The following is a 22,897-nucleotide window of genomic DNA, read 5'->3' as shown; positions in this document are numbered from 1 at the left end:
GTATTGTAAAATATTGTGTACTTATAGCTTGAAAAATAAATAAATGTGACTCTGGATGACAACATAATGTTTGTTTCCAACATTAGGGCTGTTTTTCTAAAGAAGTTAAATCCGCTTTGTGTTTTGTTTCCTTGCCACTACTAACGAGTATGCCGATACTGGTATTGTCCTGGTCTTAGTGTCCACACTGTTGTCTACACGTAATGAGTCCCAAATGTCATCCTGTTCCCTATATAATACACTATGGGGCATACGGTACCTTATGGGATGCATGCATATGTACACACGTTCCCATTTGTCATGTTTGCGGCCTCAGGACTAACATTAATCAAACAGTGCTGGTTGAGCATGATGGATATTACGCAAACACACAAATTGTTAAGTAACGGGCACACACACACACTCACAAACCACTTAGTTTTTGTCAACTGAAAGCGTTCTTAAAACTGTGGTGAAATGTATACAAAAACAGCAGAATATCATAGGCCTAAAGGCCCAAATGCATTTACCGAACTCCTTTTGCAAAACTGTAAATATAAATAGCATCCGTGAATACAAAATTCACTGTTAAATGTCTTGTATACAGAATATTAATAACACACTGTTTTCATCAGTAGGAAATGGAGCCACTTTGCATTGATTCCTACGAATACAGGAATACCGTTTTCATGTGGGGTGTACAAAGAAAAACATTGCAGGCCCCTGGGTACAAACGACCTGTGTCATGGAAATATTCCAGGACACCTGGAGGGCTGTAAAGTCCCTGTGGTTGACATTGTACTGTAGTGTTTCACGACACCAGGGAGAAATCCCACTGTTAATCTCTTCTGTGTGCCTTAGCTGCCTGGGTTGGGCTGTCTTGTATGTGTGGAAGAGTAATACAGTGCATTCGGAAAGATTTCAGACCCCTTAACTTTTTCCACATTTTGTCACGTTACAGAAATGTTCCCGGATTGACTGACCTTCATGTCTTAAAGTAATGATGGACTGTCGTTTCTCTTTTCTTATTTGCGCTGTTCTTGCTATAATCTCTTCTGTATACTAACCCTACCTTGTCACAGCACAACTGATTGGCTCAAACGCATTAAGAAAAAAATACATTTCACAAATTAACGTTTAACAAGGCACACCTGTTAATATATGCATTCCAGGTGACTACCTGATGAAGCTGGTTGAGAAAATGCCAAGAGTGTGCAAATCTGTCATCAAGGCAAAGGGTGGCTACTTTGAAGAATCTAAATATATTTAGATTTGTTTAGTACTTTGTTGGTTACTACATGATTCCATATGTGTTCCAGAATTTTTGGCACACTTAACCAGCATGGCTACCACAGCATTCTGCAGCGATATGCCACCCCATCTGGTTTGCAATTAGTGGAACTTTCATTTGTTTTTCAACAGGACAATGACCCAACACACCTCCAGGCTGTGTAAGGGCTATTTTACCAAGAAGGAGAGTGTTGGAAATGCATTCCAGGTGAAGCTGGTTGAAAGAATGCCAAGAGTGTGCAACGCAACGAACGTCATCAGGGTAAAGGGTGACTACTTTGAAGAATCTCGAATATAGAATATATTTGGATTTGTTTAACACTTTTTGCTTACTACATGATTCCATGTGTTGATGTCTTCACTATTATTCTACAATGTAGAAAATAGTAAAAATAAAGAAAAACCCTTGAATGAGTAGGTGTCCAAACTTTTGACTGGTACTGTAAGTATTCAGACCCCTACTCAGTACTTTGTTGAAGCACCTTTGGCAGCGATTACAGCCTCAAGTCTTCTTGGGTATGACGTTACAAGCTTGGCACACCTGTATTTGGGGGGTTTCTCCAATTCTTCTCTGCAGATCATCTCAAGCTCTGTCAGGTTGGATGGGGAGCGTCACTGCAAAGCTATTTTCAGGTCTATCCAGAGATGTTCGGTCGCGTTCAAGTCCGGGCTCTGGCTGGGCCACTCAAGGACATTCAGAGACTTGTCCCGAAACCACTCTTGCGTTGTCTTGGCTGTGTGCTTAGGGTCGCTGTCCTGTTGGAAGTTAAACCTTCACCCCAATCTGAGGTCCTGGGCATTCTGGAGCAGGTTTTCATCAATGATCTCTCTGTACCTTGTTCTGTTCATCTTTTCCTCAATCCTGACTAGTCTCCCAGTTTTGCCTCTGAAAAACATTCCCAAAGCATGATACTGCCACCACCATGCTTCACAGTTGGGATGGTGCCAGGTTTCCTCCACATGTGACGCTTGGCATTCAGGCCAAAGAGTTCAATCTTGGTTTCATCATACCCGAGAATCTTGTTTCTCATGGTATGAGAGTCCTTTAGGTGCCTTTTGGCAAACTCCAAGCGGGCTGTCATGTGCCTTTTACTGTGGAGTGGCTTCCATCTGGCCTCTCTATCATAAAGGACTGATTGGTGGAGTGCTGTAGAGATGGTTGTCCTTCTGGAAGGTTCTCCCATCTCCACAGATAAACTCTGGAGCTCTGTCAGAGTGACCAGCAGGTTCTTGGTCACCTCCCTGAACAAGGCCCTTCTCCCCCGATTGCTCAGTTGGCCGGACGGCCAGCTCTAGGAAGAGTCTTGCTGGTTCCAAACTTCTCCCATTTAAGAATGATGGAGGCCTCTGTGTTCTTGGGGACCTTCAACTACTGCAGAAATGTTTTGGTACCCTTCCCCAGATCTGTGCCTCGATACAATCCTGTCTCGGAGCTCTACAGATAATTAATTCGACCTCATGGCTTTGTTTTTGCTCTGACATGCACTGTCAACTGTGGGACCAAATGTAAATAAGATATGTTTTTTATTTTTAATAAATTGACCAACATTTTGAAAATACTGTTTTCGCTTTGTCATTATGGGGTATTGTGTGTCAATTGATGAGGATTTTTTATTCATTTAGAATAATGCTGTAATGTAAAGGTTAAATAAAAATAAAATAAAAACAGTACAAAAATGTGGAAAAAGGTAAGGGGTCTGAATACTTTCTGAATGCACTGTATATAATAAATGCCATTTGGCAAACACTTTTATGCAAAGCAACTTACAAAGTGGGATTCTATCCCATGTTCCTCATGTTGCAAGCACTATGCTCTACCGACTGAGCCACACAGGACCCCAGCATGCATGTTTGTCTGAAGACCTTTCCATACAGGCACAATGTCTACCTAGCATGACTTTGACAAAACCTGGGGAGTCTTTGTTTCCTCTGCATGTGGAGCAGTGTTACAGTTAAAATGCAAAACAGCTGAATCAGCTACATGACTAGAACAGACCTTGATGCTAAGGGAGATGGGCACCATGCAGGAAACAATAAGGAGTCAGTGAAAGACAAGTGCAGTACAAGTGGAGGAAAGGAGAGTGAAAGCCTCCGAAAAGCTGTAGTGAGTGCATTGTGCCCCCTCACGCGCATCACAGCTAACCACTATGGACCTGGAAACCTCTCTCAGCCCCGCTGCCTAAAAGGCTCCAAGTGATGTTACTCTTTTTAATTAACCAATAAATAAATCAAGTTCAGACAGAGAGAGAGGCGCGGCCACAGTACGGGTCTACACCTCTCCCGCTGTCCCATGGTTCAATTCGGTTCTGATTTTCCTCACTCTGCTGTGCTGGAGGGCCACCACTTATAGGAGGAAGGAGAGGGCTAAATGAGTCAATATGCTTATCACTTCACCATCATTTTATCAGAACATCTCTTTTGCTACTGCCACTATACCAGCCCCTGGAAAAGCAGTGCACATTCAAATGCCTTCCGTACCTGCAACAAAAAGCCCTTGAGCTGTCATTCATAATTAGCATACCTATCACTAGAGCATGGCAGGAGAGTTCTTCCTGGTGTCTTCTGTCTTAGTAGGTTCATATGCAATGCAGCATATCAAAGAGACAGAGAGCTTCTTTACTACTGTTTGTTTTTACTTTCTCTGCTTTTCTTTAATCTCTCCCCTGGCTACAGTAACCAGTGATGTACACGTCCAACACTGCACATGACTGTGAGATTGCCCTTTCACACTCCGAGGTGAAAGGTAGAAACCCCTGTAATATATCAAAATATATATGCCATTTAGCAGACTGTTTCATCCAAAGAGACTTTTTATCCTATAGGTGGCCTCGGCGGGAAACAACGGGAAACAACAAGCAGAAATCAAATCAAATTCAAAAGTCACATGCACATGGTTAGCAGATGTTAACGTGAATCTAGCGAAATGCTTGTGCTTCTAGTTCCGACAGTGCAGTAATATCTAACAAGTAATCTAACAAATTCACAAGGACTACCTTATACACACAAATTTAAAGGGATGGAATAAGAATACATACATATAAATATATAGATGACCGATGGCCGTGTGGCATAGGCAAGATGCAATAGATGGTATGAAATACAGTATATACATATGAGATGAGTAATGTAGGATATGTAAACATTATTAAAGTGGCATTATTTAAAGTGACTAATGATACCTTTATTAAATCCATTTATTAAAGTGGCCAGAGATTTGAGTCTGTATGTTTGAAGAAGCCTCTCTATGTTAGTGATGGCTATTTAACAGTCTGATGGCCTTGAGATAGAAGCTGTTTTTCAGTCTCTCGGTCCCAGCTTTGATGTACATGTACTGACCTCGCCTTCTGGATGATAGCGGGGTGAACAGGCAGTGGCTCGGGTGGATGTTGTTCTTGATGATCTTTTTGGCCTTCCTGTGACATCGGGTGCTGTAGGTGTCCTGGAGGGCAGGTAGTTTGCTCCCGGTGATGCGTTGAGCAGACCGCACTACCCTCTGGAGAGCCTTGCTGTTGAGGGTGGTGAAGTTGCTGTACCAGGCGGTGATACAGCCCGACAGGATGCTCTCAATTGTGCATCTGCAAAAGTTTGTCAGGGTTTTAGGTGACAAGCCAAATTTCTTCAGCGTCTTGAGGTTGAAGAGGCGCTGTTGCGCCACTACCGTCGCGTCGATGTGGATAGGGGGGGTGCTCCATCTGCTGTTTCCTGAAGTCCACAATCATCTCCTTTGTTTTATTGACGTTGAGTGAGAGGTTGTTTTCCTGACACCACACTCCGAGTGCCTTCACCTCCTCCTGTCTCATTGTTGTTGGTAATCAAGCCCACTACTGTTGTGTGGTCTACAAACTTGAAGATTGAGTTGGAGGCCAGCACGGCCACACAGTCATGGGTGAACAGGGAGTTCAGGAGGGGGCTGAGCACGCACCCTTGTGGGGCCCCAGTGTTGAGGATCAGCAAAGTGGAGATGTTTCCTACCTTCACCACCTGGGGGTGGACCGTCAGAAAGTCCAGGACCCAATTGCGCAGGGCGGGGTTGAGACCCAGGGCCTCCAGCAAAAATGATGAGCTTGAATGCTGAGCTGTAGTCAATGAACAGCATTCTTACATAGGTATTCCTCTTGTCCAGATGGGATAGGGCAGTGGGCAGTGGGCAGTGTGCAGTGTGATGGCGATTGCATCGTCTGTGGACTTGTTGGGGCGGTATGCAAACTGAAGTGGGTCTAGGTGGCAGGGAAGGTGGGGAAGGTGGGGGTGATATGATCCTTGACTAGTCTCTCAAAGCACTTCATGATGACAGAAGTGAGTGCTACGGGGTGATAGTCATTTAGTTCAGTTATCTTTGCCTTCTTTGGTACAGGAACAATGGTGGCCATCTTGAAGAATGTGGTGACAGCAGACTGGGATAGGGAGCGATTGAATGTGTCCGTAAACACACCAGCCAGCTGGTCTGTGCATGCTCTGAGGACTCGGCTAGGAATGCCGTCTGGGCCAGCAGCCTTGCGAGGTTTAACACGTTTAAATGTCTTACTCACGTCGGCCACGGAGAAGGAGAGCCCGCAGTCCTTGGTAGCAGGCCGCATCGGTGGCACTGTATTATCCTCAAAGCGGGCAAAGAAGGTGTTTAGCTTGTCTGGAATTAGGACGTCGGTGTCCGTGACTTGGCTGGTTTTCTTTTTGTAGTCCGTAATTGCCTGTAGACCCTGCCACATACGTCTCGTGTCTGGGCCGTTGAATTGCGAATCCATTTTGTCCCTATACTGACATTTCGCTTGTTTGATTGCATAGCAGAGGGAATAATTACACTGTTTATATTTGTCCATATTCCCCGACCTCTTTCCATGGTTGAATGTGGTGGTTCGCGCTTTTAGTTTTACGCAGATGCCGCCGTCTATCCACGGTTTCTGGTTTGGGTAGGTTTTAATAGTCACAGTCAGTACATCTCCAATGCACTTCTTAATAAACTCACTTACAGAGTCAGCGTATAAATCAATGTTATTGTCTGAGGCTTTCCGGAACATTTTCCAGTCCACGTGATCAAAACAATCTTGAAGCATGGATTCAGATTGGTCAGACCAGCGTTGAATGGTTCTAGTCACAAATACATCTTGTTTGAATTTCTGCCTACAGGACGGTACAAGCAAGATGGTGTCATGGTCAGATTTTCCGAAGGGAGGGCGGGGGAGGGCCTTGTATGCATCACGGAAGTTAAAGTAGCAGTGGTCCAGTGTTTTGCTTGAGCGGATACTACAGTCTATGTGCTGGTAGAATTTAGGTAGCCTTGTTCTCAAATTACCTTTGTTAAAATCCCCAGATACAATGCATGTAGCCTCAGGATATATGGTTTCCAGTGTACATAGAGTCCAGTGAAGTTCTTTCAGCGCCGTCGAGGTATCTGCTTGGGGGGGGATATACACAGCTGTGACTATAATCTAAGAGAATTATCTTGGGAGAATTCTAGGTCAGGTAAATAAAAGGACTTGAGTTCCTGTATGTTATTATTGTAACACCATGAGTCGTTAATCATGAGGCATACACCCCCGACCCTTCTTCTTACCAGACAGATGTTTGTTTCTGTCGGCACAACGCATGAAGAAACCCGGTGGCTGTATCGACTCTGACAACATATCCCGAGTGAACCATGTTTCCGTGAAACAGAGAATGTTACAATCTCTGATGTCTCTCTGGAAGGCAACTCGTGCCCTAATTTCGTCCACCTTGTTGTCGAGAGACTGGACATTGGCAACTAATATGCTCGGAAGCTGTGGGTGGTGTGCTCGCCTTCTAAGTCTAACCAGGAGGCCGCTCTGTCTGCCTCTCCTGCGGCGACAACGCTGTTTTGGGTCGGCCTCTGGGATTAGATCCAATGTCCAGGGTGGAGGTCCGAACAAAGGATCCGCTTCGGGAAAGTCGTATTTCTGGTCATAATGTTGGTAAGTTGACGTCGCTCTTATATCCAATAGTTCTTCCCAGATGTATGTAATAACACTTAAGATTTTCTGGGCTAACAATGTAAGAAATAATACATTAAAAAAACTAATATTGCATAGTTTCCTAAGGACTTGAAGCGAGGCAACCATCTCTGTCGGCGCCATCTTTTCAAACCCACGCTGACAGAAACCAAAAATAAAAGTAGAAATGAAAGTTCAAAACTGAACGGATGTTCCAAAAGCATCTGTGTGTCCCAGCTAAGGTGGCAGCCTGACAGAATTCCCAAAAGAACCTACCCGCAGGCCCCACAAGAGCCATTCGCTCCTCGCTGCAGGACATAAGGATGACAGCAAAGTGGAAATTAATTTAGAATTTGATTACCTTTACAGCAGAATTAACTACAGCAGAATAGAGTCGATTAAGCTTGTAGCTGAGTGCCAGCACTGAGGTCCCACATCAAAGAAGAATGCAGCAATCAGATCTCTCTGGTACAATTGAGGAAGATTCTGCTGTAAAGGTAATCAAATGATCATCATTTTGTACCCTGACCGCACTCTGGTTTGCTATAGACAGCATATGACTGGAACTGGGTCTCAAACCCACACTCTGTTAATAAATGATCCAACACTCTGGTTTGCTATAGACAGCATATGACTGGAACTGGGTCTCAAACCCACACTCTGTTAATAAATGATCCAACACTCTGGTTTGCTATAGACAGCATATGACTGGAACTGGGTCTCAAACCCACACTCTGTTAATAAATGATCCAACACTCTGGTTTGCTATAGACAGCATATGACTGGAACTGGGTCTCAAACCCACACTCTGTTAATAAATGATCCAACACTCTGGTTTGCTATAGACAGCATATGACTGGAACTGGGTCTCAAACCCACACTCTGTTAATAAATGATCCAACACTCTGGTTTGCTATAGACAGCATATGACTGGAACTGGGTCTCAAACCCACACTCTGTTAATAAATGATCCAACACTCTGGTTTGCTATAGACAGCATATGACTGGAACTGGGTCTCAAACCCACACTCTGTTAATAAATGATCCAACACTCTGGTTTGCTATAGACAGCATATGACTGGAACTGGGTCTCAAACCCACACTCTGTTAATAAATGATCCAACACTCTGGTTTGCTATAGACAGCATATGACTGGAACTGGGTCTCAAACCCACACTCTGTTAATAAATGATCCAATTGAGACAAAAATGCTACACACAACAGAGGTACAGAAGAAACAACCACAGAGAATTTGGTTGAGGGGAATGACGTCTCTGTAACTGTTATACATAATGCTGATAATGGAACTAAAAAGGAACAATTAACTAAAAACACAACCATGACAAACTGTGGCATAGTACTTCACAAAGAAAAACAATACAATTTGTATTCGTTTTTTTTTTACAAAACAATAGTAATGCTATATGATCCTGGTGATATCATCAGCCATTCTTGTGCTATCTGGGTAAAGCCAGGCCTCCTGGGTAACCAGGACAACCTAATTGTGAGTCAATGAACCGTAGGATGAGAGGCAAACATTAGGGTCCAAAAAAGGTTTGCCAATATTATTATTTCTACCAGCCCGTCCTATTCTAAATATAATCACACTTTTCACATTAATGAATTTCACAACAGTGAGTACCATCTCTAGCCAACTCAATGATTTTCAACAGCTTATGAATTCGATGAATGTGGGAATGAGGGTCTTGACTTGTTCACATGCACTATACAATCTCTGTTGCATTGTGTTTTTAAAGATGGTAATGTAGAATATTTGAACTACATAGAGAATACAGAAGAAGTCATGTTTCGAATATATATTTTCAATATAATGTCATCAATGAGCTGCAGCAAAACACCACATTCTGCCCAAGTATGTTTTCTAAGTGACTAACAGAATAGGAAATGCTTACAACCCCTTGTCCCTCAGGCAGAGCTCCTTATTGTACTCATGGCATCTCAGATGCACACTAATGTTAGGTAAATAAAAATGTTGTGTTACCGATAATAGGGTACAACTGAGGAAAAACGTTGCATCTTCTTTGCTTAACAAATGAAGGCCTTGACATCCATGCATTTGACAGTACATGAAATAAGTTCTTTGCTTGGTCTGTGTCTTGTCTCCGAGTTACTTCTGCAGAAAAAGCTTTGTAGAGCTCTCATGGCTGGAAGTGGCAGAGCCAGGGAGGGTTCCTGTGATCTCTGGTTACTGCTGGGATTACTTGTCATCTACTGATGTTGCATTCATTAATTACCATCTCTTAAGTAATGTGCTCAGCAGTGTCAGAGGCCATTCAGAGCTCAATAATAGGAAAGTGCTTATTGTACATTTTCAGCTTAAGAGAGAAATTATTTCACCAGCAGCATTTACATCAATGCATGCTCCACAGAGATGTCGATTAATTAATTAGCGCGATTCTCCATCCAGATGGACGGGCATCAAGGTGAAATCTAAGACTTGGTTGTGGTCACAGTGTGTATAGAAAAGAATTTCACAAAACCACTCTCACAACCAGAGATGGGTAAAGATACAGTGCATTCGGAAAGTATTCAGACCCCTTGACTTTCCCCACATTTTGTTATGTTACAGCCTCACTCTAAAATTGATCAATTTAAATGCTTTCCTCATCAATCTACACACAATACCCCATAATGACAAAACAAAAACTGGTTTTTAGAATTTTTTGCAAATGTATTAAAAATAAAAAACAAATACTTTATTTACATGAGACTCAAAATTGAACTCAGGTGCATCCTGTTTCTACAACTTGATTGGCGTCCACTTGAGGTAAACATTTTTAGAAATGATTTGGAAAGGCACACCTGTCTATATAAGGTCCCACAGTTGACAGTGCATGTCAGAGCAATAACCAACCATGAGGTTGAATGAATTGTCCGTAGAGCTCCGAGACAGGATTGTGTTGAGGTACAGATCCGGGGAAGGGTACCAAAACATTTCTGCAGCATTGAAGGTCCCCAAGAACACAGTGGCCTCCATCATTCTAGGGGGCTCCCGACTGGCGTTGCGGTCTAAGGCACTGCATCTCAGTGCAAGTGATGTCACTGTAGTCCCTGGTTCGAATCCAGGCTGCATCACATCCGGCCGTGATTGGGAGTCCCATAGAGCAGAGCCCAGCGTCGTCCGGAGTAGGCCGTCATTGTAAATAAGAATTTGTTCTTAACTGACTTGCCTAGTTAAATAAAGGTTAAATAAAAATAAATTCTTAAATGGAAGAAGTTTGGAAGACTCTTCCTAGAGCTGACCGCCCAGCCAAACTGAGCAATCGGGAGAGAAGGACCTTGGTCAGGGAGGTGACCAAGAATCTGATGTTTACTCTGACAGAGCTCCTCTGTGAAGATGGGAGAAACTTCCAGAAGGACAACCATCTCTACAGCACTCCACCAAGCAGTCCTATATGGTAGAGAGGCACAGTAAAAGGCACATGACAGCCTGCTTGGAATTTGCCATAAGGCACCTAAAGGACTCAGACCATGAGAAACAAGATTCTCTGGTTTGATGAAACCAAGATTTAACTATTTGGCCTGAATGCAAAGCGTGACGTCTGGAGGAAACCTGGCACCATCCCTATAGTGATGCATGGTGGTGGCATCATGCTTTGGGAAGTGGTGAAAAAAGTACCCAATTGTCATACTTGAGTAAAAGTAAAGACACCTTAAAAGAAAATGACTCAAGTAAAAGTGAAAGTCACCCAGCACACCTGCCTTTCCCCGTCACGCGCTTTAGTGATATTGGACCCACCTGGACTCACTCAATCACATGTTTATTACCTCCCCTATATTTGTCAGTTCCCCAGCTCTGTTCCCCGCTGCTGCGTTGTTTGTCATATGTCTGTGTTACCCGTGTGCTGACGCTGTTCCTGTCTTGTTCTATGTCTGTTCCCGAATACATGTCTGACTCCCCGTACCTGCTTCTCCTGTCCGGCATCGGCCCTTACAGTATCAAAAGTAAAAGTAAAAGTAGAAACCATTTCAAATTCCTTATATTAAGCAAACCATACAGCACCATTGTCTTGTTATTTTTTTTTTTATGGAGAGCCAGATGCACACTCCAACACTGAGACAACATTTACCAATGAAGCATTTGTGTTTAGCGAGTCTGCCAGATCAGAAGCAGTTGGGATGACCAGGGATGTTCTATTGATAAGTGCGTGAATTGGACCATTTTCATGTCCTGCTAAGCATTCAAAATGTAACGAAAACTGTTGGGTGTCAGAGAAAATGTAAAGGAGTAAAAAGTTAATTATTTTCTTTAGGAATGTAGTGAAGTAAAAGTAAAAGTTGTCAAAAATATAAATAGTAAAGTACAGATACCCCAAAAAAATACTTAAGTACTACTTTAAAGTATTTTTACTTAAATACTTTACACCACTGGCTGTGGGGATGTTTTTCAGCAGCAGGGACTTGAAGACTAGTCAGGAATGAGGGAAAGATGAACAGAGCAAAGTACAGAAGGATCCATGATGAAAATCTCCTCCAGAGCGCGCAGGACCTCAGATTGGGGTGAAGGTTGTGTACCTGTGGATGTATTTCAAGGCCTACCTTCAAACTCAGTGCCTGGTTGCATGACATCATGGGAAAATCTAAAGAAATCAGCCAAGACCTCAGAATAAAAAATTGTAGACCTTCACAAGTCTGGTTCATCCTTGGGAGCAATTTCCAAATGCCTGAAGGTACCACGTTCATCTGTACAAAATAAAAGTATGCGAGTATAAACACCATGGGACCACGCAGCCGTCATAACACTCAAGAAGTAGACGCGTTCTGTCTCCTAAAGAAGAACATACTTTGGTGCAAAAAGTGCAAATCAATCCCAGAATAACAGCAAAGGACCTTGTGGAGATGCTGGAGGAAACAGGTACAAAAGTATCTATATCCACAGTAAAATGAGTCCTATATCGACATAACCTGAAAGGCCGCTCAGCAAGGAAGAAGCCACTTCTCCAAAACCACCATAAAAAAGCCAGACTAAGGTTTGCAACTGCACATGGGGACAAAGATCGTACTTTTGGGAGAAATGTCCTCTGGTCTGATGAAACAAAAATAGAACTGTTTGGCCATAATGACCATCGTTATGTTTGGAGGAAAAAGGGGGAGGCTTACAAATCGAAGAACACCATCCCAACCGTGAAGCACGGGGGTGGCAGCATCATGTTGTGGGGGTGCTTTGCTGCAGGAGGGACTGGTGCACTTCACAAAATAGATGGCATCATGAGGTAGGAAAATTATGTGGATATATTAAAGCAACATCTCAAGACATCAGTCAGGAAGTTAAAGCTTGGTCGCAAATGGGTCTTCCAAAAGGACAATGACCCCAAGCATACTTCCAAAGTTGTGGCAAAATGGCTTCAGGACAACAAAGGCGAGGTATTGGAGTGGCCATCACAAAGCCTCAATCCTATAGAAAATGTGTAGGCAGAACTGAAAAAGCATGTGCGAGCAAGGAGGCCTACAAACCTGACTCAGTTACACCAGCTCTTTCAGGAGGAATGGGCCAAAATTCACCAAACATATTGTGGGAAGCTTGTGGAAGGCTACCCAAAACGTTTGACCCAAGTTAAACTATTTAAAGGCAATGCTACCAAATACTAATTGAGTGTATGTAAACTTCTGACCCACTGGGAATGTGATGAAAGAAATAAATGCTGAAATAAATCATTCTCTCTACTATTATTCTAACATTTCACATTCATAAAGTAAAGTGGTGATTATAACTGACCTAACACAGTGTAACGCCCTGGCCATAGAGAGGGGTTTTTGTTCTTTATTTTGGTTAGGCCAGGGTGTTACATTGGGTGGGCGTTCTATGTTCTTTTTCTAGGGTTTTTGTATTTCTTTGTTTTGGGCCGTGTGTGGCGCCCAATCAGGCACAGCTGAAGTTCATTGTTGTTGATTGGGAGTCACACATAAGGAGCATGTGTTTCCTTTGGGTTTTGTGGGGGATTATTTCTGTTTAGTGTTTTGCACCTGACAGGACTGTTTGGCTGTCGGTTTTCTTGTTTGTTTTGTATAGTGTTCTTGCTGTAATTAAATTCGAAGATTGGTCCACTTTTTCCGCTGCGTATTGGTCCACTTTTTCAGACGATGACTTCTCTGTTTCGTCTGACGACGAAGACAGCCCTTACACACAGGGAATTTTTACGAGGATTAAATGTCAGGAATTGTGAAAAACTGAGTTTAAATGTATTTGGCTAAGGTGTATGTAAACTTCCGACTTCAACTGTATATATATATATATATATATATATATATATATATATACATAAAAAGCTGAAATATCACAGTTAAATAAGTATTCAGACCCTTTATTCAGTCGCAGCGGGATCGACAGGCGTTCATGCCTCAGCCGGATCGTCAGGCTCCTATGCCCCTGCCGGTTCGTGGGGAGTTTAACTGCCGGCCGGCTTGACCAGCGCCCATGTCTCGGCCGGCTCGCCCAGGTGGGACGCTGGGTGGCGCCCCTAGGGGGGGGGGGGGGGGGTACTGTCACACCTGCTTCCGCTCGAGACGTGTGTAGATTGATGAGGGAAAAAATATTTAATCCATTTTAGAATAAGGCTGTAACGTAACAAAATATGGAAAAAGTCAAGGAGTCTGAATATTTTCCCGAATGCACTGTATATTAAAATGTATCTTGTTACAATTACAAAACACTCCAAAGACCAATGTATCAAACTAAAATACAAACTCCTTCTGCAAAGTATTGTATTAAGGTAAAATACAGGTATTTACATTTGCAAGTACACGCCTTAACTACAACAACATTTACAGTAGTGGTTGCAGAAGTGTTTTACTTGCTTTTTATCTACCTTAGTTGAATGCACTGACTAAGTCGCTCTGTAAATGTAAATGTAAAATTAAACAGTTGCAAAGCACACTGAATATTATTATTTATTATTGGCCTTGTTTCAGGTGCGGGGCTCATTAGAATAATACCCAGTGTGCATTTGTAAGTGTTTATTTTTACATTTAGGTCATTTAGCAGATGCTCTTATCACACCATAGTGCCTTCCGACTTCTGATACCAATACAGAGTGAAAGGAGCCCACAAATTGTGAACCGCTATAAAAAGAAAAATGGTATGGAATTGTTTTATTTATTTTTTCATGCAAATTACAGGTCTCTAAAGTATCTTGTTACAAAATAAATTGGACTGCAGGCCAGTGAAATACAAATGACAAAATACTCAAAGCTAATTGAAATACGTATTAAAATACATGAAACAGAAATACTGTCCATCTTTGCTCACACACAAATAGATACATACTAACAAATTCACGCACGCACAAAACCACACACACACATGATCTTTTCACAAATACAACATGGCAGTATTACAACAAGGCATGCTCGAGTATAGACTGAATTCAAACCTTTCCCTCCAAATCACTTCCTGTCTGTTGACAAATCAGTGAAGGTAGCTAAGTTAGCTTACACTAAGTTAGCATTCAACCTTTTACATGCCACGGCTTCCTAAAGACCCAAGGGCGAAATCATTTTTCATAACCCGGGGTCGCCAAACTATGTTAGCGGTGAAAGACGACTTTGTAATTGTAATCGAGTAAGTGTGTTGAACATCGTCACTAACTAAACACAACATAAGTCAATAAAAACACAATTCGAATCTTCCTAGACTGATACTATTGTCTATTCTCATTATGGTTATGCCTGAAGAGAGGAGCCAGTAGTGGCAGACTTATTTGAATTCTGTTTTTGTCTTTGTCAGAAACCAGGAAGTCACCCTGTATATGATATTGTCATATTGTTGAGTCTAGCTTTAAAGGGATAGTTCACTCAAAAACTATTTTTAAGTATGTTGTTCATATAGAGCTTTAGAGATCACTGCTTGGAAATTATCAATTTTGACATGGATATTGCCATTGAGGGCTTCAAACATTTTAAAGTAGTGAAGTGGGTGGGGATTCCTATGGTTTGGGACGATCAGCCAATGATCAGAGCATTGTCTTCTTCTTCAAATTGGTTTGCCTCTATACATCTCTATGGTTGTTCATTGGTCCCAATTTGTTTTACATGTCAGCAGTGAAGTTTTCTAGATAGAGCACTTTCAGTACAAAGCAAAAACTGCGGTGATGATGCATTTTGAGTGATGGTTTTGAGCGCTCAGGACCTCAGACTGGGGTGAACGGTTCACCTTCCAACAGGACAACGACCCTAAGCACACAGCCAAGACAACGCAGGAGTGGCTTCGGGACAAGTCACTGAATGTCCTTGAGTGGCCCAGCCAGAGCCCGGACTTGAACCCGATCTAATATTTCTGGAGATACCTGAAAATAGCTGTGCAGCGACACTCCTCATCCAACTTGACAGAGCTTGAGAGGATCTGCAGAGAAGAATAGGAGAAACTCCCCAAACACAGATGGGGTTTTTTTTCTTTCTATTTCACCTTTATTTAACCAGATAAGCTAGTTGAGAACAAGTTCTCATTAACAACTGTGACCTGGCCAAGATAAAGCAAAGCAGTGCGACACAAACAACAACACAGAGTTACACATGGAGTAAACAAACATACAGTCAATAACACAATAGAAAAAAAGAAAGTCTATATACAGTGTGTGCAAATGGCGTGAGGAGGTAAGGCAATAAATAGGCCATAGTAGCGAAGTAATTACAATTTAGCAGATTAACACTGGAGTGATAAATGAGCAGATGATGATGTGCAAATAGAAATACTGGTGTGCAAAAGAGCAGAAAAGTAAATAAAAACAACATGGGGATGAGATAGGTAGATTGGGTGGGCTATTTACAGATGGACTATGTACAGCTGCAGCGATCGGTTAGCTGCTCAGATAGCTGATGTTTAAAGTTAGTGAGGGAAATATAAGTCTCCAGCTTCAGCGATTTTTGCATTTCGTTCCAGTCACTGGCAGCAGAGAACTGGAAGGAAAGTCGGCCAAAGCTGGTGTTGGCTTTGGGGATGACCAGTGAGATATAACTGCTGGAGCGCGTGCTACGGGTGGGTGTTGTTATCGTGACCAGTGAGCTGAGATAAGGCGGAGCTTTACCTAGCATAGACTTATAGATGACCTGGAGCCAGTGGGTCTGGCGACGAATATGTAACGAGGGCCAGCCAACTACAGCATACAGGTCGCAGTGGTGGGTGTTATAAGGGGTTTTGGTAACAAAACGGATGGCACTGTGATAGACTGCATCCAGTTTGCTGAGTAGAGTATTGGAAGCTATTTTGTAGATGACATCGCCAAAGTCGAAGATCGGTAGGATAGTCAGTTTTACTAGGGTAGGTTTGGCGGCATGAGTGAAGGAGGCTTTGTTGCGAAATAGAAAGACAATCCAAGATTTGATTTTGGATTGGAGATGTTTAATATGAGTCTGGAAGGAAAGTTTACAGTCTAGCCAGACACCTAGGTATTTGTAGTTGTCCACATATTCTAGGTCAGAACCGTCCAGGGTAGTGATGCTAGTCGGGCGGGCGGGTGCGGGCAGCGAACGGTTGAAAAGCATGCATTTGGTTTTACTAGCGTTTAAGAGCAGTTGAAGGCCACGAAAGGAGTGTTGTATGGCATTGAAGCTTGGTTAGAGGTTAGTTAACACAGTGTCCAAAGAGGGGCCAGATGTATACAGAATGGTGTCGTCTGCGTAGAGGTGGATCATGGAATCACCCGCAGCAAGAGCGACATCATTGATATATACAGAGAAAAGAGTCGGCCCAAGAATTGAACCCTGTGGCACCACCATAGAGACTGCCAGAGGTCCGGACAACAGGCCCTCCGATTTGACACACTGAACTCTGTCTGCAAAGTAGTTGGTGAACCAAGCGAGGCAGTCATTTGAGAAACCAAGGCTATTGAGTCCGCCAATAAAAATACGGTGATTGACAGAGACGAAAGCCTTGGCCAGGTCGATGAAGATGGCTGCACAGTACTGTCTTTTATCGATAGCGGTTATGATATCATTTGGTACCTTGAGCGTGGCTGAGGTGCACCCGTGACCAGCTCGGAAACCGGATTGCACAGAGGAGAAGGTACGGTGGGATTCGAAATGGTCAGTGATCTGTTTATTAACTTGGCTTTCGAAGACTTTAGAAAGGCAGGGCAGGATGGATATAGGTCTATAACAGTTTGGGTCTAGAGTGTCACCCCCTTTGAAGAGGGGGATGACGACGGCAGCTTTCCAATCTTTAGGGATCTCAGACGATACGAAAGAGAGGTTGAACAGACTGGTAAAAGGGGTTGAAACAATGGCGGCGGATAGTTTTAGAAATAGAGGGTCCAGATTGTCTAGCCCAGCTGATTTGTACGGGTCCAGGTTTTGCAGCTCTTTCAGAACATCTGCTATCTGGATTTGGGTGAAGGTGAAGCTGGGGAGGCTCGACCAAGTAGCTGTGGGTGGGGGGTGGGGGGCGGAGCTGTTGGCCGGGGTAGCCAGGAGGAAAGCATGGCCAGCCGTAGAGAAATGCGTGCCAAGCTTGTAGCATCATACCCAAGAAGACTCGAGGCTGCAATCGCTGCCAAAGGTGCTTTAACAAAGTAAAGGGTCTGACTACTTATGTAAATGTGCTGTTTCAGTTTTTTATTTGTGATAAATTTGCAAAAAAATGTTTAAACCGTTTTTGCTTTGTCATTATGGGGTATTGTGTGTAGATTACACCATAATTACCCCATTAGAATAAGACTGTAACGTAACAAAATGTGAAAAAAGTCAAGGGGTCTGAATAATTTCCGAATGCACTGTAAATGCTGAATTGCATTCGTGTAGCTTCTGGGCTCATGGGGATAGCAGATGAGGCTAGAGAGAGAGCAGGGTGTGTCAGTTACTGGGTGAATGCCATGTTTTCTGTCTGTCAATGTCCCATGTTTACTTATCTCTCTTAGCCCATGAAAAAGGAAAAACCTCTCAGCCCTCTCCCTCCCTCCATCCATCCCATTACCCTGCACAGGGCCCAAACATGAAAGGGCTTCCCTGAACAATGACTGCATTCTGGATGAGAGAAAGGGAGCGATACAGTGGGAGAGAGAAGAAGGGAGAGGGAGAGAGATGGGTATGCTGAGACTACTTGATTGGGCTGGAAGAAGAGGGAGCAGGGCCAAAAAGTCAACACACTCTCTCAAGACATCATCTAGCTTAGGACCCTGGGACTGAACACCTCCCTCTGCAACTGGATCCTGGACTTCCTGACGGGCCAACCCCAGGTGGTGAGGGTAGGCAACATCAACTCAATCACGCTGACCCTCAACACGGGGACCCCACAGGGGTGTGTGCTTAGTCCTCTCCTATACTCCCTGTTCACCCACGACTGCGTTGGCTGCACACGACTCAAACAACATCATCAAGTTTGCTGATGACACAACGGTGGTAGGCACGCCACCATCCACATGGACAGGGCTGCAGTGGAGTGGGCCGAGAGCTTCAAGTTCCTCAGGGTCCAAATCACTAAACTTGAAATGGTCCACACAGTCGTGAAGGAGGCACCTCTTCCCCCTCAGGAGGTTGAAAAGGTTTGGCATGGGCCCTTTAATCCTCAAAAAGTTCTACAGCTGCACCATTGAGAGCATCTTGACTGGCTGCATCACTGCTTGGTATGGCAACAGCACTGCCCTCGATCGCATGATGCTACAGAGGGTGGTGTGGACAGCCCAGTACATCATTGCGCCAAGCTCCCTGCCATCCAGGACCTCTATATCAGGAGGTGAAAGGAAGTCCAGGAAAATTGTTAATGACTCCATCCACGCAAGCCATAGACTGTTCTCTCTGCTTCGGCATGGCAAGCAGTACTGGTGTTTCAAGTCTGACACCAACAGGCTCCTGAATAACTTCTTTCCCCAAGCCATAAGACTGCTAAATAGCTAACAAAATGGCAACATGGACTGAGAGAATCCTAGTATTTTTATGTATTTCTTGCACCATCTCTGCACACTCACTGGACTCTACATACTCACGCACACTGACACTCCAACACACACACATCATGTACATTTATACTGACTCTACACACGCACACACACTCACATACCCCTATACATATCTACCTTTATCACTCCAGTATCCCTACGCATTATAAATATGGTATTGGCACTATATATCTTCTTACTTTCCCTTGTTCTTATTTATTATTTGTATTTCTCAAGTGTTTTTGTTCTACTGTGTAATTTTTGAATACTACTATTATGATATTGATTACTGCATTGCTGGGTTTGGAGTGTGCAAGAAAGGCCTTTCACTGTACTTGTGCACGTGAGATTAAAACTAGATAATTAATCTCATCGCTTTATTGCAGGACTCTCTCTCTCTCAAACATGTAAGTCACTATGTGTGGCAGGTCCAATCGGAACACAATCCTCGGTTCCGACACTCGCCTTTACATCTTTTTGTTGTTTGTTTGTGTGTGTGTGTGTGTGTGTGTGTGTGTGTGTGTGTGTGTGTGTGTGTGTGTGTGTGTGTGTGTGTGTGTGTGTGTGTGTGTGTGTGTGTGTGTGTGTAGGGTGAGGAAGAGAAAGAAAAAGAGACATATAGAGGGAGAGAGAGAGGAAGGTGGTAAGGCAGAGACTCTTTGCTGCAGTTGTTTTCAAGAGAGTTCAGTCTGCATATCTCCTCAGTCTAAAGCCTGCTGGGTGAGACAACAGCAAATACACACACAAGACACACACACGCACGCACGCACGCACACTACTAAAGCCACAGTAAGTCAGGATCTTCATTTTATCACTTTAACACTGCCAGCTCCCTAACTCACCACTGAAGTATAAAGAGCCCTCATAATTTATTGAGTGTTTTCTTACCTCAGAGCTCCTTTCCTTCTCGTCCTGCATGTCCGTGTATGAAGTGTGTATGCTTGCTGTCTGAGTTTCGGGAACTCTGTCAGTCACTCTGATACTGCCTGACTGGAAGGAGCTCTCCTGAAACTACTACTGCTGCTGCTCTCTGGCAGGTTTTAGACTGGCTGCTGTTCATGTGTGTGTGTGTGTGTGTGTGTGTGTGTGTGTGTGTGTGTGTGTGTGTGTGTGTGTGTGTGTGTGTGTGTGTGTGTTCTAGCAATGCTGCCGGAATGTGGGACAGCTACGAATTGCTTCCCCATCGCTGCACCTACCACTCTGCGGCAAAGAGTCTCTCCACACACACTCAGTACAGAGAGCCCAGCCAAGAAGAAACTAAGAGGGGCCCTTGTTGTAGCCCGGACACATTTAGCAGCTACACCACCAGCCAGTGTGGGAGCTAAAAGAGGAGCACATGCAGAGAAGAGTAGGGGAAATGTATTGTTTGACAAAGAATAGGAAACATTTGGTGCATGGTAAGTAGGAAGCACTGCGATAGAACAGCCAGAAGAGGACTGGCCACCCCTCAGAGCCCTCAGAACAGCCAGAAGAGGACTGGCCACCCCTCAGAGCCCTCAGAACAGCCAGAAGAGGACTGGCCACCCCTCAGAGCCCTCAGAACAGCCAGAAGAGGACTGGCCACCCCTCAGAGCCCTCAGAACAGCCAGAAGAGGACTGGCCACCCCTCAGAGCCCTCAGAACAGCCAGAAGAGGACTGGCCACCCCTCAGAGCCTAGTTCCTCTCTAGGTTTCTTCCCTTTTCTTTTTTAGGGAGTTTTTCCTAGCCACCATGCTTCATTGCTTGCTGTTTGGGGTTTAAGGCTGGGTTTCTGTACAGCCCTCTACTGATGTAAAAAGGGCTTTATAAATACATTTGATTGATTGATTGATTGATTGATTGATTGATTGTTCCTCAGGTTTGGTATTAAGGGGAATTCCTTATGTACAGTACATGCATGTCAAAAATCACATGATGCAGTGACTTTGAGGGGAGATGTACTAGCATGGTCAACCAACCAATGAATGGACTGGACTGATCGGATTGATATCTAACTCAGGACCAAAATTCCAGTGCTATATTTCCTAATGCTTCAGTTTGAAACAACGTTTAGCCATGGGAGACTGCAAACAGTTGCTGGGTTGGAGAGTGAGTGAGTCAGTGATGGGAGAGGAGGGGTGTGTAGAGTGAGTGAGTGAGTGAGTGAGTGAGTGAGTGAGTGAGTGAGTGAGTGAATGAGTGAGTGAGTGAGTGATGGGAGTGGAGGGGTGTGTAGAGTGAGTGAGTGAGTGAGTGAGTGAGTGAGTGAGTGAGTGAGTGAGTGAGTGAGTGAGTGAGTGAGTGAGTGAGTGAAAGGAGGGGTGTGTAGAGTGAGTGAGTGAGTGAGTGAGTGAGTGAGTGAGTGAGTGAGTGAGTGAGTGAGTGAGTGAGTGATGGGAGAGGAGGGGTGTGTAGAGTGAGTGAGTGAGTGAGTGAGTGAGTGAGTGAGTGAGTGAGTGAGTGAGTGAGTGAGAGTGATGGGAGAGGAGGGGTGAGTGAGTGAGTGTCTGCAAGAGATCAGGGAAAAGAGAGTGTGATCATATAGTTCACCAGCTGTATTCTGTCCAAACATGTTGTTACTTTACACTGGACCGCACAGAGCACAGGAGACAGCTCTGCCCTGAGATTACAGTAGATGCCAGAATGTGTAACTTTGTACAGTACCTTGCAGTCCAAGTTGTGGCAGTAATCCACATTTAAAAAATATTTTTCAATGCTCATCTCCTGAAGTTTGAATGATGAATGAAAGCATGCAGGTTTACCTCACACAGCAAGTTAATTTGCCCATGGAGAATGCTCACCAAACATTGAGATGTAAGAAGCAAAAAAAGGGATGTGGATACACCGGCTGAAGTTTCCTCTAGGTACAGATCTAGGATCAGCTTCCCCTCCCCCATTCTTAACTATTAATGGGGGAAATGCTAAACTGACCAAAGTTCAGCATCTAGGGGCAACATCAAGCTAGATGTAGATTATGTGGGTGTGTTGCTTGTTTTCTAATGTTTGGTGCCAACATGGCGGCCATTCAAATTCTCAATCTCAAAATAGTTGGCTGATCTCAAACTTGATCCACAGTATAATTATATCTTTGGCTCTGTCCAGGGAAACCTCTGATAGAGTGAGACAGTACACAGCATCTAGGCCAGTGGGCAGACAAGCAGTGGGACAGGGGGAAATGGGTCAGAACAACCCAGGAACATTGCATTCAGAACTTGGCTATAACAATGGGAGAACAGGGTTTGACATTGATCCCTGTGCTCAGTGTAAGAGGCAGGGGGCTGTTATTTTCCACTTGCTCCTCATGAGAAGAATAAGCCATGGGCTAGGGCCTGAAGTATCAGACCACTGACTACAGCCTATCATCAAGGGGATCAGACATGGGAGTATGTGGGTGTGCCCACACGCGCGCGTTTCTGTGTATGTCTGCACAGAGCTACGTGTGAATGTGCTGTTTATTTATTATTATTTTTTACCCCTTTTTCTCCCCAATTTTCGTGGTATCCAATTAATAGTTACAGTCTTGTCTCATCGTTGCAACTCCTGTACAGACTCGGGAGAGGCGAAGGTCTAGAGCCATGCGTCGTCCAAAACACAACACCGCCAAGCCGCACTGCTCGCTTAAGGAGCTAGCGTCCCACATAGGTTAACCCAGAAGCACCAATGTGTTGGAGGAAACACCGTACAACTAGCCCCAGGAGTCACAAGAGCACGATGGGACAAGGACATCCCAGCCAGCCAAACCATCCCCTAACCCAGAGAATTGTGCACCGCCTCATGGGTCTCCCGGGCACGGCCAGCTGCGACACAGCCCAGGATTGAACCCGGGTCTGTAGTGACAC

The 22,897-nt window shown here is 44.0% G+C and overlaps 1 protein-coding gene across 23 annotated transcripts in view; it reads right to left on the bottom strand.

Moving 5' to 3' along the window:
* LOC115154037 (disks large homolog 2) overlaps positions 1-22,897 on the bottom strand; it is a 325,900-nt gene that overhangs the window by 210,098 nt on the left and 92,905 nt on the right. Inside the window, exon 1 of one of the 23 annotated variants that reach the window (XM_029699851.1) lies at positions 19,988-20,112. The exons of the other annotated variants lie outside the window; for them this stretch is intronic. Coding sequence (XP_029555711.1) covers positions 19,988-20,017 — 30 coding nt within the window. The 5' untranslated portion in view covers positions 20,018-20,112. Of the gene's footprint in view, positions 1-19,987; positions 20,113-22,897 lie in introns of those variants that run through there. 23 annotated transcript variants of the gene reach the window in all.

Source organism: Salmo trutta, chromosome 19 (assembly GCF_901001165.1).
Source record: "Salmo trutta chromosome 19, fSalTru1.1, whole genome shotgun sequence".
Classification (NCBI taxonomy): domain Eukaryota; kingdom Metazoa; phylum Chordata; class Actinopteri; order Salmoniformes; family Salmonidae; genus Salmo; species Salmo trutta.
Note: the sequence above shows the minus strand (reverse complement) of the source record. Positions and strands in the feature narration are given on the sequence as shown.